This window comes from Stenella coeruleoalba, assembly GCF_951394435.1.
Source record: "Stenella coeruleoalba genome assembly, chromosome: 12".
NCBI classification, from domain to species: Eukaryota; Metazoa; Chordata; class Mammalia; order Artiodactyla; family Delphinidae; genus Stenella; species Stenella coeruleoalba.
In genome coordinates, this window is record NC_137158.1 from 52,390,855 (window position 1) to 52,406,655 (window position 15,801).

The following is a 15,801-nucleotide window of genomic DNA, read 5'->3' on the forward strand; positions in this document are numbered from 1 at the left end:
AAAGCTGACTTCTGCCATGCTTTATAATCACCTTCCTGCCTCAGACGCTCTTGCATATTCCTAAAATCCCAGCTTAATCCATCATCTCCCTGAAGTTTTCACTGATTGACACAGACTACAGGAATGTCCCCTCTCTCTAGACTCCTAGAGCACTCTTCACAAATGTAACTAATTATTTGGTAGCCATCTTTCAATAGTTCATGTCTATGTCCTTGAGCATATTCTCTTGGGATGGAAACAATATCTTATCACTTGTTTCTAAACTTTGTATCAACAAGCACAATTCTTGACATATGGCAGTGATATTAGTATAATATATGTTGTTAATAAATTGTTAATTGATTATGTTTTATAATAAAATAGCCCTTAGTGCTGATTTCTCTTTCCTTTTAGGAAGAGAAAAATAAATATAACATAAAAACAGGCATAATTATTTAATGTCAACCAATAATAGGGAATTTATAGTGCATATATTACTATTTTCCATTATATACCAAAAGTAAAATAAAGCATAAAACACAATGCTATGCTTACAGGAAGGGGTGACATCATGCACCTTTTATCTGGCGAGCGATTTTTCGCTGACCCCAGTAAGGGTGCTAACAGCAGTAAAGTAATTTATATACATAGTTTTTCCTTTTCTTCAGATATATCTAAAGTTCAATTATAACTTTTGATGTTAAGACTCAATGTATCATTTTGTCTTTATCATGCATTTTTCTTACTGTTTAAAATTGTTGATTTTTCCATTTATCTTCCAGAGAATGCATATTTTCAGATTTTATAAAGTCACTTAAAATGATTATTTCATTCACTAAAAATACAAAAACACTTAAACAATCCCTTTTGATATGCTGACAATACTTTTCGTAGAAGTGACAATAATTTGGGTTACTATTTAACCTATACACAGAAGGATGAAGCAAGAATTACTTAAATGTAGGTTAAAATTTGTGAAAATTAGTATATGCAAATATTTTAACACCAACGATATGAATGCATGTACATAGTATCACTTTCACTATAGGGAGAGATACAGATATAACCTTTTGCGTATGTAGATACAGACATGTAAATATGTTCATATAGATATAAAATATTTGGTATAGGGTTAGCCCTAGAAAGACTGTAATTAATTGGAGTTTTCCTCAGGAATTTTAGTCTTTTTTTTCCCCTGAACTTTATTCTATGATGTTTCTTCTTCTAACTTTCAACACCTGTCTTAAAAGTGACCAGCTAATCTCTTGTCTTCCTTTCTCGCAGAAACTGTTTGCAGGAAGTCTCTTGTAAAAGTATTCCAATTTTCAAATTAATGGTCAGTAAGGCAATGGATTACTCCTCCAAAGAGTATTTGGATATTTAATTAGCGGGAAAGAAAATAGTTGAATCTGTTATGTTGAACTGTATGAAACTACTGTTTCTGAGGTAAAAGATGTTCGAGTACAGGTGATTCCATAAGGTTCAACCAATTATAAGAATAAGATTTAGGCATTTGTCACAATCCGGCTAAATTCTCTGAAAGTGAAATTGTCCCCTTAGCACTTTGTAAACAATGTTCAGTTGCCCAGTAGATAAATAAGGAGCAGCATATGTTAACAGTTCCAATGCTTTGACAAACGTATCTGAAATTTGCTAACAGAAAACAGAAGCTATATTAATTTTAGCATACTTTTGTGTATGGCTTATTACAATTAAAATATTTGGGGTACACAAGTATTTTTTCAATGTTTTCAGCATTTCAAGGCCTTACACAGCCGGATTGTAACACTGGCCTTGTTCATTATAAACAGAATATATACTTATATGTAAATCTTACAAAGTGTCCTTACCTGCTTTGGACATCTTTTCATCTTTTTTAATTTCAGGTTCTGGAGTGAGACAAACACATACACACACACAAACAAACAAATTGGAAAAAATAAGCATTTAAAAAAATCCGTACTAAATAGAATAATAGGCAGGTTTAATAGATTTTTCTCATTTGTCCTCAGTTTCAATTATAGTTACATACTTTTATCAGTATACAATGGAATATGTATTTATAGTAAACTATAAAGTAACTTAAGCAAACAACATTGGTTTAAATTCCAGTTTGCTAAAAAGTTTTATACTAATCAAGTAATTTGGGATTTTGTCTTTAATAAGAGCCCATCTCTTATAATTCATAAATTCTCTAAGCATTGCAAATAAGGAAATTAGCCAAAATGGCTCAGAAAAAAAATGTGTTGTAATTTTTCCTAATTTGACCAATTTAAGTGATTTTCTACTTCTGACTACATACGTTGAATTCATGGAGCTCCACCTGGTGGTTAACTTAATCATTTCAAACTGGTATAATTATTGTTTTCCGTAGTATTTGTTATTAATTTTATAAAATAAATTGGCTTAACTTCAGTATAATAGTATAAACACATTAAAATAAAGGATTGTGCTTTCTTATTTCCTAGGACAATGGCTTTTGTCTAGAAACTCTGCATTCTAACTTAATATCAGTATAGGATAAATACATAGTTTTTTGAGCTATCCAAGTAAAACTCATGACACTACCCCAACAACTGCAATAACTGATATTTTCATGCTCCCCAGTCCTTTCTCTTATTTAAACAATTTTGCCTTGGCCTCATTGTTCTCCTCTCTCGGCATAAAGTCTTGTTTTGATTAATAGAAGGGCTCTGGTACATTACAATTTTTCCTCCCTTCAAACCGCAGAAAAAGTGAGCTTGTGGTTGGGATATTACTGAGTACAGACTTTGTGTCAGGGGTAGTGCTAACCAGCTTTATTTGGGTCTTAGCCTAATGGAGTCTATTTCCTAGAGTTACAGGTTTTTATAAAGCTCATTTGCTTAACTGAAGAATTTTATGTAATAGAGAATTCCATAGCCATTCACACCCTACTTCCTGTACCACTTGAATGCACATCCTGTAAAAAGTGGTATCAGTGCTATTATTGCACTTCCACACTCCCTGGCACATATTTCTCTCTTTTTAGTTGACGCGTTCACTTAACCGGGTAGGACATACATTATTTTAATATTTTCTATGTGCCTTAATGTGGTATAAAATTTCGTCATACGATTTTTAATTAATTTTTGTTTATTGTCTGTATCCCCTCTTTCGATTTTAAGTTCCATAGGGTAAGAGTTGTGCCTTGTTTACTACTCAAATATCAGCATTTGGTCAAATATCTAACACGTGGTGTATGATCAATAAATATTGTTGAATGAATGACTGAACAAAACAAATATAGACAATGAAATATAGAGCAAAAAATATAGAGAAATATGAAATGCTCCCTCCTGTGTATCTGTAGTCCTAGAAAAACTAATTCATGCTTCTAGAGTTAGAGATAAACATTCAATGTCCTAGGACAGGATCCATAGGCATTTTGCTCATCATGTAGAGCTGTCTAATTTGAAAGAGTTTTGCTTCTCACTCTACGCCTGGTTCTCTCCCCTGTCAATCACATTGCCATGTAATCTTGAAGTGGAATCATTTTAGACTTAATGTTTGTCAAAAGACCTTCTGTAAAAAATAAAAGTTGTGGGGAATACTTTTATCAGCTATGAGCACAATACAATCAGAACCAACTTCTACCTTGTTCATGAAATTTTATAACCACTCATGATCATTCAGCATGCATGTGGCTGTGGACCCTCTCACGATGTGAGAACTACTGACTTTTGGTGTTATGTAAACAACACTAACATGATAACCACACATGTTATGAATTCTTGGGAAGCGTGGAAAGGAGGCTCTTGGATCTATAATCTGGCTTTTTTAAGCAAGCTCATTTACTTAGTTTTGTGACCTTGGGCATTACTTAAATCCTCAAGTCTCAATTTTGTCATTGCTGCAATGGAGAAAATAATGTTGTAAAATAGATGTGAGAATTAAGAGTGATGTGTGGAAAAAGCTTGCTTATTTTAAAATTATGCTCATGAACTTAAATTACATGATCTCTCAAGGTAATTTTCTTTTGTTCTTACAGAACGGGAACTTTACTGTTGAATATGCAAAGCAGGAATTGATAGGTGAGGATTTCTAAGGTGGACATCTCTTTTATTAGCCTACTTGGTCACTAAGAACTTGGTGCCCTCGTTTTGTAGACAGCATTTCTACTGAAGTGTGTCTTTAGTTTTTGAGTCACATATGGATGCCTGTTCTTAGTCTTATAAAAATGACTATATATATATATATATATATATAGACATATTTCATGTATATATGTATATATAGTCAAATAACAACAACAATATATATGTCTATATATATATATATATTTTTTTAAGTTTAGTCAAAAGTCTTCATTGAGGGCTTCCCTGGTGGCGCAGTGGTTGAGAGTCCGCCTGCCGATGCAGGGGACACAGGTTCATGCCCCGGTCGGGGCCTGTGCTCCACGACGGGAGAGGCCACAACAGTGAGAGGCCCGCGTACCGCAAAAAAAAAAAAAAAAAAAAAAAAAGTCTTCATTGAGAAGTTTCAGGAAACTAAGGGCAGTATTTGATGCTGAAGACAGATCTGGAAGCCGGGGAAAAAGAACAGGAACTTTTATTTTCACCCCGTCTATACTGCTAAATATTTTTAACCATTGATTATTATTGTATAATAAAATATCTGGTTTCCATAAACATTTTTCACTTGAGCCCTTCTTTCTGGGCTCAACTCACAAGCACTGCAGAAACATAGAATCAAGCAATCCCCAAGCTGAGTGTTTGAAGCAGACAGCCTGCCATTTCATATGCAGCACTGACTTTTCCAGGCAGTTGATTTTACTTATGAAATGTTAATTGCTGGTGGGTCTGGGGAGGAGAGCTTCATTAATGATTTTTCAGTGTCATCAACACTGTGTTCTCAAGTAAAGCAGGCCAACCAAAACTTCAACATGCATGTGCTTGAATTAGAGAAGGGCAGCAGTGGGGATCAACTTTGTTTAGGAGTCTCTGTTCTGTCTTTATAAATTGAAAAGAAAGAAATCTATGCAATATATAAATCCCAAGAATGTGCATTCTTTTAAGAATATCTCCACTATAAATACTTTGCAAGTTAGAAGGTGAATGCCACTGATTTTTCTTTTCCCAATCTTTTTTGTTATCATTATCAAATTGCTTCTTCAGCACGTAGAAGCCTTATATATGTAATAAAATATAATAATAATAATTCTTGGTTTTGCAACTAATGATGTTTTGTATTTTATATATGGCATTAAGTAAGTGTATTATATGCATTATCTATAATTTATTTATATAATATTAAATATTCATTGTTATTAGCTCTCTAACCCCAGTAGAATACAAATTTCATGAGTCCTGGGGTGAATTTTCATTTTCTCTGCTGTATGATAGTGTCTAGATCAGTGCTCTGCACAGACTAGGGATCAATAAATATCTGTTGCACAAAATTTGTTACACGAATGAACAATTATATAATCCTCACTTACCACTTCTATGAAGTAAATACTATTATTACACCCACTTTACAGATAATAATACTGAGGTTTAATACTTGTCTAAGTATGTACTCCCTAATAAGTGGAAAAACTGGTCTTTGAATATTGATTTATTCCAACTCCAAAGCCTTAAACACTTGTACGCACACTGCTATGACTACTATTGATACAGACAGAATGAAAGTTTTAAAATATTTCATGCATAAAAACTACATAGTAAGCCACGTGCTACATCTTATAGGTACAAATTACTAACAGAGTCATTAAGATTGTAATTAGCATGAACGATAAAGCCACTGAGGTTTCTATTTTTTTCCAGTCCGTCATTAAATCATGAATCGTATAAACAGTTTCCTAAATTAATCTGGTTAAACTAGGTAAATATACTGAACATGGATAGAAAATTGATAGCTATCTCACTCACTGCTGGAGTAGTATTCAATATTTAGTGGCGTGGCAAGATTTTACATTTAAAAGCAGGTCACCAAACCTATTTATATAAAATATACAAAGGAACTTCAGCATTGTTTTCCCTAGGCAATTGTATGTGAGTTCTGGTCTGAGGGAATCTGGAAAGCCTGCTGGCAAAGGAGGCAGGTCATATTGCCAGGCATGACTCCCAAATCTACCTCAGGTGGCTGTGTGACCTGGGCAATTCACTTCCAGTGCTTCAATTTTCACATTAATAAAAAAAAGGACTGCTGTGAAAATGAAATTGAACACTACGTGTGAAACACTTAGCATCAGACACAAAGCCAACAGTGGATGTTAGTCTCTTTACTGATATTTGAAATGATTTTTCTTATATTTTTCTACCAAGGTGTTCAATAAAATATAAATATATTTAAATAAAGCAATTAAAGTTGTATTAAATGAAGTAATATTCATAAATTTATTCTAAACCCATGATTTTTATATCATTTGAGTAATCATTTGCATTTTTTGATGAAAATCCACTACTATTATAATTACATACATATATACATTTACATTTTACTGTGTCCTCATTGTATTATTTAACAACAAATGGTTTGCAAAACTCACACACACACACACACACACACACACACACTTTCATATTTTGTTCTCTGCATGAGGCTTTATTGGATGGGGTAGAGCACTACTGTCACTCCAATCAGCTCGCTACACAATTTGGGATTTGGAAGAACCGTCAGGGAACACATGTTTCTTCTTAACTATGTCTTAAGAGAAAGTGTTTTGCAAATAAGAGGTCTGTTTTAATAGGTAGCATTTGATTTCATCTGCTGTGGACACATTATTTTGTGACAATGGTAAACACAACTGTGAGAAAGACAAGCTTATCTTTCAGTTTGATTTGAAATGTCTTCAGTTCACAGCTTTCCAAAAGACAAAACTGTCCTGAGTTTGGGTGAAGTTACACAGAGAACCAACACCCGACAGCCTCTACCCCACAACTTTTCATCTTATCTCTGCCTACATTTCTTTCCTTCAATATTCCATGGACTGTTTAATATTCTCCTTCCTCTTATTGAACCATGTTCATATGTTTATGAAACCTCATGCATTCTCTATGCTCCTATTTTTCCTGCTTGAGTTTCTAAATCAATGTTATCTTTGGTTGTAAACTGAGGAATCCTTTCATGCATAATAAAGGGGCAAGGTGATGATGTTCTCAAGTAATTGCCCAACTTCATCCAAAGCAAGAGATCATTTTTTGCACTGCAGCTGGAGAAAAACAGACACAAACCAAATGAACAAAAAAACTCTCAGTTTAAAATTTATTTCCCTATTTAAAAACCAAATGGTCTAATGTGAGGCATCTAAAACACTCTAAATTTTAATTTTCTCACCTTCTGAAATGGGAGAAATGACACTTAGCTGATGTATCTGTGGCTGAGATTAGACTGAATAACTGAATAAATATTTCCTGAGCGCTCATGTACTAATACCTATATCATAGATATCCATTGATTGGATGAAGACTTTGGTTTGCTTTGTCTAAGTCACCACTGGAGGCCACTTCACTTTTACTCTTTCCCAGCTCTCCTCCCCAAGTACTGTGAGATCTTTGAGGACAGGGATCTTGTCTTGTTCATCTTTGGAGCCTCAGTGACTAAGATATCCCCAGAATATTATACTAACACTCAAAAATTGTTATTGACACATCGGGACTTCCCTGGTGGTCCAGTGGTAAAGAATCTGCCTTCCAATGCAGGGGACGTGGGTTCAATCCATGGTCAGGGAACTAAGATCCCACATGCTGCGGGGCATCTAGGCCTGCGTGCCACAACTACTGAGCCCACGTGCCTCAATGAGAGTGCCCTTGCGCCACAAACTACAGAGCCCACATGCCCTGGAGCACCACAACTACAGAGAGAAAACCCACTTGCCACAACTAGAGAGAAGCCCGTGTGCCGCAACGAAGACCTGATGCAGCCAAAAAAATAAAATAAATAAATATTTAAAAAAAAATTGTTATTGACACAAAACAATTTAAGATGTGGTTTCAAAATGCCAAGAAAATCAAATTTACAAGTTTCAGTTTTAGATGATTTAGACCAAAATGTAAAGTGGAATACCTGTCCCATTAACTAAAACCTTACATGGGTGGAAAAGTCATTTAGAATGGACCCACCAGATACACAACATTGGTGTACATTATCCTCAGATAATTATCTGGTAATTTCACACCCGTTTTCTCTTTGTGTTTATATCTGTGTCTGTCTCTCTCTCACCTCTTATTCCCTTTAGGTCAACGAGAAAAGCAATTATGCTTTATAAGCTTCTATAGGTATAGTTTTAAAATAGCTGTAGTTCGCAATACAAACACTAATGCATGACTCAATGCTTTATGACTAAGTCCTGATTCTGCAACCCTTCCTTGGCAAGATTCCCGTAGGACTTTGATGCTCACAAAGAAAGTTTGCTGAGTGGACAGTAAAAACACAAAATGAGCCAGAGGGCATTCTCTCTTTGCAGCACAGAATAAATGCATACATATTCTGTGCCTCATTCTGTCATCATTTCATTTTCGTGATCCTTTGTCTTTTGTATATGCTAAATACAATGTCCCACATTCCTGATAGTGTCACTCTGTCTTTATCTAATCTTTCTTTTATGCCTTGCTATGTGTGCCTCATTATTCTGTCCTTCCCTGAAGCTTCCCAACATGAAGAGTCTGCACTGAAAGAAGTAAGAAATAATTGGAGGAGGCTGAACATATTGTAGGTCACACAGAGAATAGTCAGTCAGAACAAGGTCCTGTGATGTTATTTGAAGATGGCAGGAGAGCTGGTTGGATATATTTCAGGTAATGAACCAGCTGACTTTACAGCATTCAAATGGTTCAAAAAGTTGTGCAAAAATCACTTGCCAAGGTAAATAAGCAGACATTCTTTGTTTTCTTCCCTTATCGAGAGTCACCTTTTCCTACTTATGTTTCTGAGCACCAGAATTCATTTTCTTTAACTTGAAGTGAGAATAATCAATTATGTGAATAAAAGTTCAGAGGTCATAGGTATGGCTCATCCTCCAACTGATTAAATATATAAAAATAATAGATGACCTTATATGAAAAACTTTTTAAATTTAAAGATTTAAACATTTAAATCTTTTTAAAAATGGAACAAGAAAAATAAAATAACAATTTTATTTAAATTTACTTAAACTAATTAATTATTTATTTAATAAATAAAATACTATGACATTTTAAAAAATTTCCCCTGAAGGAGAGAAGCACATTAGAATATTTGCATAATGTGGCTTGGAGTGACAAGAGAAATGAACATGCAGAGTGAAAGTGAGTCATCCTCTTGAGGGCTTAAATGGAGAGAATACCAAGGAGGGAATATGGGGCTTTACATTTATAATTATCCATATATTTTACATGCATATAGTTGCACATATATTACTGCTGTACATTAACTTTTTGGATGAAGGAAATAAAATTCACAGTACTTGGATACATTAATTTTGGAAAGCCAATTATTAAGGGAAAATTCTGGCAGTCTCAACTACTTTTCTTTCCAAAATGTAACCCTTTTCCATTCATGCTATCAACTTGGCATTTTGGCCTGATGGGCACAACCGGAAAAGTGTTAGACTGTCAGTTGCTACGTAGAGTAAAAGTGCTACTATTACTGGTATAATTTTTATTTCGACAATTCTTCAGGAAAAGAATTGTCAATAATTCTTCTTCAAATGTTTGGTAGAATTCACCATGAAGCCTTCTGGTTCTGGACTTTCTTTGTTAGGAGGTTTTCGATTATGTTCTTACTTGTTATTAGTCTGTTCAAATTTCCTGTTTCTTCATGATTCAGTCTTGGCTATCATATGTTCTAGATATTTATTCAGATTTTCTAGGTTGTCCAAGTTGTTGGCATATAAACATTTGTAGTAGTCTTTTATGATCCTTTTTTTATTTCTGTAGCACCAGTTATAATGTCTCCTCTTTCAACTCTGATTTTATTTACTTGGCTCTTCACTCTTTTTTTTTTAATCTAACCAAAGTTTTGTCATTTTTGTCTATTTTTTCAAAAGACAACTCAGTTTTGTTGATTTTTCTATTCTCTATTTTGTTTAAATCTGCACTAATCTTTATTATTTCCTTCCTTCTAACTTTGGGCTTAGTTTGTTCTTTTTTTTCTCTAGTTCCTTGGAGTATGAAGTTAGGCTGTTTATTTGAAATCTTTCATCTTCTTTTTTAATGTAGATATTTATTGCTATGAACTTCTCTCTTAGAACTGCTTTTGCTGCATTCCGTAAGTTTTGGTATGTTGTGTTTTCATTTTCATTTGTCTGAAGATATTTTCTAATTTCCTTTTTAATTTCTTCTTTGACCTATTGGATTTTCAAGAATATGTTGTTCAATTTCTATGTATTTGTGAATTTTATCATTTAAGTGTGCATGATGTTATCGCTCTGTTTGACGCTCTTTGACTGGATATTAAATAACGACTTTTAAGACTCCCTCTGTTTACTAAAAGAAGATATGCTAAACTTTTAATCTAACAAGACTTCTGTTAAAATTAATTTCTTTTTTAGTAAGAATTTTTTGAATTGTAGCTCTCCTGATATATGTGAGATGACAGTGACCCCCTTTAAGGAAAGAAAGCCTAATGTGACACCACCTCTCAGAGGTGAAAGTGAAAGTCTGCATGTCATGTTACACTTTCTGTCAAAATGTCCTAGGACTGTCATTTACATTCAGCACCACAGGCCTGAATTTTGGTTGTTCGGTGGAAAACAAATGATGAAATTCAATGCATAAAATTGCAAAGCACTAATAATATTCCAGCACATTACTAAGAGAGATCATTGTTGCTTTAAATGGTAAAAGAAAAACCACATTAAATATACTCAAGTGGTTATTTGAAACCTATAGTAAAGTAGAAAATTCAATATTAATGAAATGAGAATATAACTTTAAAAAATGCATCTTTTCCACATGCTGCCTTCCCCACCACCATTATCTGTGGCCACACACTGGCTGGTGCTACACTGACCATGTGGAATGGGATGATGAAAAAACAATACCTGGAAGGACGAAAGAAGAGAGAGGAAACTCTTAAGTAGATATTTCCAGTGTTCAAAGACTCAAATTATCATCACGTGTTTTTAGTGGAAACCTAGATTGTTTTTCATTCATATATACATTCCACACACATTTCTACTGGGGAAAATTTTGCACCGCACTTCCTAATAAAAATGTGGAAATTTATAATATTCCTGTCTGTCCCTCATTTTTGATATTTCTATCTTAGTTTGGCAAAAGAACTGTAACATCATTGAATGATTGAATTACTTGATGGCATCCAATCTTTTCAATTTAGATATTTATATAAATGTCCCTTGCAATCAACAGTCAGATCATGTTGAAGAAATCTACAGTTCTTTTAAAGAAATAAATCAGTTTCGCTAAATCCAAAGGAATGTCATTAGTCTTCACAATTAATTCATTCTTCAAATAATACAATGTAACAACATTTTGCTGCCTATTGAACATTTAACATAACCGTAAAAATTCTCTTGCAAGCAACATATCCTAATTTACATATTATGCCTGAAAAACATAAAATTGTATATAGCACCAAAATAACTACCTAGGTGACAATAAAAATAAAGTTTTGGATATGATGATATTTTTCTGAAGTGAAACATAAATGCCTTAATAGGTTTGGAGTCCATGTTGCTTGAAATACTTTCTTAAAAAAATTAAGTACATACATGGCTGAGAAAAAAAATCATGCCATGCTCTCATGTTTCACTAAGTAACAATTTTGTTTAATTTAAATTTAATTGCAAAGTTAGAAAAATATGACTTTAGGGTATTTTTTCATACATTGCTACACTGACTAATGGAGCTTCTCCTTGAGTCCTTCATTGCTCTCACTGAGTCTCCTGTCAGCTTTCCCCTCCTACTACTCTCCCACATCTCCTCCAACTCCAGTGCATGCTTATAAAAGTTCACCCAAAAGTTTTTTTTCTCTTTAATAAAAAATTCCAGTAAATTGGAATTTTTACCACTAAGTGTCTGTATATTTGTCAATAGTTCACGTAGATCTTCTCTTCTGGGTAAATGTAGAAACAGGCTCTATTTGAACATTCAACATAGCAGGTATACTTCATGGTTTTACTACTTCACTAATATGTTCATTTTGACAACAAGAAATATTAGACAGTTTGGAGAACGACACCACACCCATAGAATGTCTTGGGATAATTAGAAACTAAATGTATTACATTGGACTTAACATATTTACTTATGTTTTAGGGAACATAACTTGTTGCATGGCATATCAGAATCCACATTCCTCTGAGCCTAGTATAGTAGGAAGGCCAGAGGTGCAATAAGATGCACCTTAGCAAGATCACAGTGCTTGATTTGGAGATCAGCGTTCTCAGGCTGGCTCTGGGGCAAATTACAATAACTGAAAAGTTTCTTACTATTTCAGTTTTATTTACCTACAAGATGATGGTTTTGGACTATAGTTTATCGCTAAGTTACTCTTAGCTATAAAATTTGTTAGGATTTTACTGTATCTGAACTTACAGAATGGCAAGCTATCACTGAGAAATTTTAAGTATTTTTTTGTATCTTAAATCTTTGGTTTCCCATGGCTATTTCTAATAGGATCTACCCTGGGATATTTACAAAATGTAGATTTTCCACTATAGACTCACGGAATCAGAATAGCATAGGCATTTTTCAAAGTTTTCTTAGTATTTGTGACACGGCCACTCTTTCCTTTGTTGTTTCATAGTACAATTTAGAATTTTTCCTTTGCTCAAAAACAGAGGAGGGCATATAAAAATTAGAGTTTTGAGAATATGAAAAATAATGACATACTACTTTATTTCAAATAACTGAATATGCAATAGGCAGATCAATGTGTTTTCACATTTCATTATAGAGTAATACCTTTTTCCTTTAGGGAAGCTGGAACCTTCACTTCTTTTCCCTTAATAGGCTCTGGAAAGAAACATTGAACATTTATTTGAAACCAGTATCAAAAGATGTAAGAAGACACATACAATGGAGTCAATGAGCTAGCGGTAAGGTGAACCTGGATGGAAATGATATGATGTTTTCTTTCAAAAATAATTTTAATCATAGACAAAGAAACAACAGTATAGAGTACAACGAGCTGTTCTCTAATCACTTCTATTTAAAATAAATGTAAATTGTTGAATGAGGTACAATCTATTTGTTCATTTAAGGGGATGTGTATTTGGATGAATAGGAACTTGCTTTATCTGTAATTTTAAAAAACACATGACTTCAGCATCTAGAAGTCTTCCAAAACTGTTATAATCAGCACTAACTTAGTTTATTTCTTTCAGGCTATGTTTTTTCAAAAAAATAAACAATCAAATGGAAAACTCTGCATATATCATGTTAATGTGGTATTTTAGTCATCAGACTCAAGTCAAACAAATTTCAAGAATAAGATTTAAAATAAACTTTGAGACAGTTTCATCTGTGAACTCCCAATGTCTTAAACATGTGGTCCTTAGTTAAAGCAAATCAAGTAAAACCTCATTTATCCTACCAGGTTCAAATACAAAATGAGTCTAATCATATCATGCCTTCCAGACATATATATGGGTCTGGAAGACATGATAAATATGATAAATTTATCATATTTATGATAAATTTGATAAAATATATGATGAACTATAAAATATATTTTTAACCTATTAAAAATAAAAGCTAAAACCAGTTTTCTGCCTTTTCTGCAACATTAAATCTCAGTATCTATTTTACTGACAAAAATGATTAATAATGCAGTGAGGAAGGAAGCAAAGAAAGAAATCTATCCTTCCAGCCCTTTTTTCTTTTCTCATCTGAGGTTTGGGGTGGAAGGCAAAAAATACGGTGGTGGTGCTTGTGAATGGACATGCCACTCCAAGCAATCGCTTAGAATCCACTGAGTTCGGGTGGATTTGGATTGTGTCAAGAATGTATTCTGGTGTTCCACTGAAAATGCTGTGTCCCTCAGAGCAAGATTTTCTTGATAGATAAACTAGATCCTTAAATATCCATAGGCTTGTAGACTTTTTAAAAGTGGCTTTGGTGGCAAAGGAGTGTCCCTGTTGCTATTTATTGTGTTAAGAATAAATAACATCAATTTTTTCTGTGTATTTCAGCATGTGAAGATGATATCAAGAACTATGAATTGAATAGACACACGGAGAAGCTTCATTAACTTTTTTTTTTTTCAGGCTGACAGGGGTAATTTACTGCTTTGCATTGGCTAAACCAAAAGAATTAATGTATCGTGAAATGAGAAGTGGTGGTGGGGACAGATTCCTGGTGGAGTGGGAGAGCACAACGCCTGGAACTTCACATTTCAAGATACAGCATGTTGATTTAAATGGGTGTCTGTACATGACTGTGTGAGATTAAAGTAGTTATAAAGAACAAGACCTAAAGAGAGGGCCTGTAGACTGCTTCGATTTTGGTGGAAAAAGAAGGAAGGGGTGGAAAAACAGATATACTTTTATAGGGTATATGAAGGTTGTAAATCCAGCACCTTAAATTTGAAGAAAGTCCTCAGAAAATAGAAATAATTTTTATTTCCTAGTTTGCTAATAGGAAGATACCTTTGCTCCCAGGCTGGGTCATCTCCTGCACCAACTTTCCTGCATCTCATTTCTTCTCAGTGTCCTTTTGACTTCAAGGGGTTTTGACCTGATTTAAGAAGTCCACAGACTGGTCTGAGTGTCCCTAACTACCCAGGGATACCAAATATGACCAAAAATGTGGAGACAGTGTTATATGGGAATTCTGCACTAGTAAGGATTGAAACATCGTTGATTTAGGTCAGCTATTAAGGCCTTTTTCAATGCATCTATCTTGTTTGTCAGGAACAAAGCATTGGAGAGCACATTTTTTGTGTGTGTTGTTTTTACAAATATGGTAGTTTCTTTGCATTTGACCAACAGCCTACAGGGAGGCTTATGAATCTTGATTATCAGGATCTAGAATATGTTTAAAGGTGCTGGGATATTTCTTGGAACTCTCAAAATAATCTGGTAGGAGGTTGTAATGGAGAAAATGTTTACAAAGAAATAGGCAGATCATTTCAGGTTTTACACCACTCCCAGACACAAAGGTAATAATGAACTAGGGTGAGTGTTCGTGATGAATAAATCATTGGGGATCAGTTTCAAAGTCATCAGCCAACTTACCCTATTCTTAGCTCTAGCTTTTGTTTGATGAGTGGGAACGGCCAAGAAAAAGTATGGTGAAGACAAAGAGAAGCTGGGGGAATCATCAGGTGCATGGTCCTGAGCATCAGAATATGAAAGAAGATAAGCTCTGCTCTGAATTCTCTGGCACTAGATCCAAACATATGCAAGCCTGAGTCACAAAGCTAGTCAATAATTCTAATGTCCATCATATTACGCCGATGCCAGAGGAACCTAAGGGTGCTACTATTGCATTCTCAATAGAAGGTAATTAGTTAACCTCCTTGTTGCCTGGTTATGATTTGGTTTGCAGTTTCTTGGACCATGGGTGAATCTTGCAACCTCAGATAAGTCAGACTAATAAGAAGCAAGTAGCGAGAGGATAGTGGTGGATGCCAGAAGGAATATAACCAATAATAGGGCTAACTAATAGGGTTGCCTGGTTTCTGGATGGTCAGGGCTGCATAAGCAGGGCTCTGCCCTCTTGAGTGTGTACAGAGGGCTTACATGAGTCCACTAGCCCAGGAAAGTCAGTAGCTGAATCAGCAGCAAAAGGCAACAAGATGTGTCTTTCTCTTGCTCTTTGACTTTGGAATAATCATCCTTAGCCCTCTCTATACCTCCTTAAATAAAGACACAAGCCTAATGATGTTTCTTTAAATGTCTAATTTACTCATGGT

General features: G+C 34.3%; 1 protein-coding gene across 1 annotated transcript in view; it reads right to left on the reverse strand.

Moving 5' to 3' along the window:
* Positions 1 to 15,801, reverse strand: part of TRDN (triadin) — a 372,178-nt gene that overhangs the window by 66,946 nt on the left and 289,431 nt on the right. Inside the window, exons 22-23 of the mRNA XM_079939170.1 lie at positions 12,849 to 12,899; positions 1,830 to 1,868 (exon numbers count right to left, since the gene is read on the reverse strand). Coding sequence (XP_079795296.1) covers positions 1,830 to 1,868; positions 12,849 to 12,899 — 90 coding nt within the window. The remainder of the gene's footprint in view (positions 1 to 1,829; positions 1,869 to 12,848; positions 12,900 to 15,801) is intronic.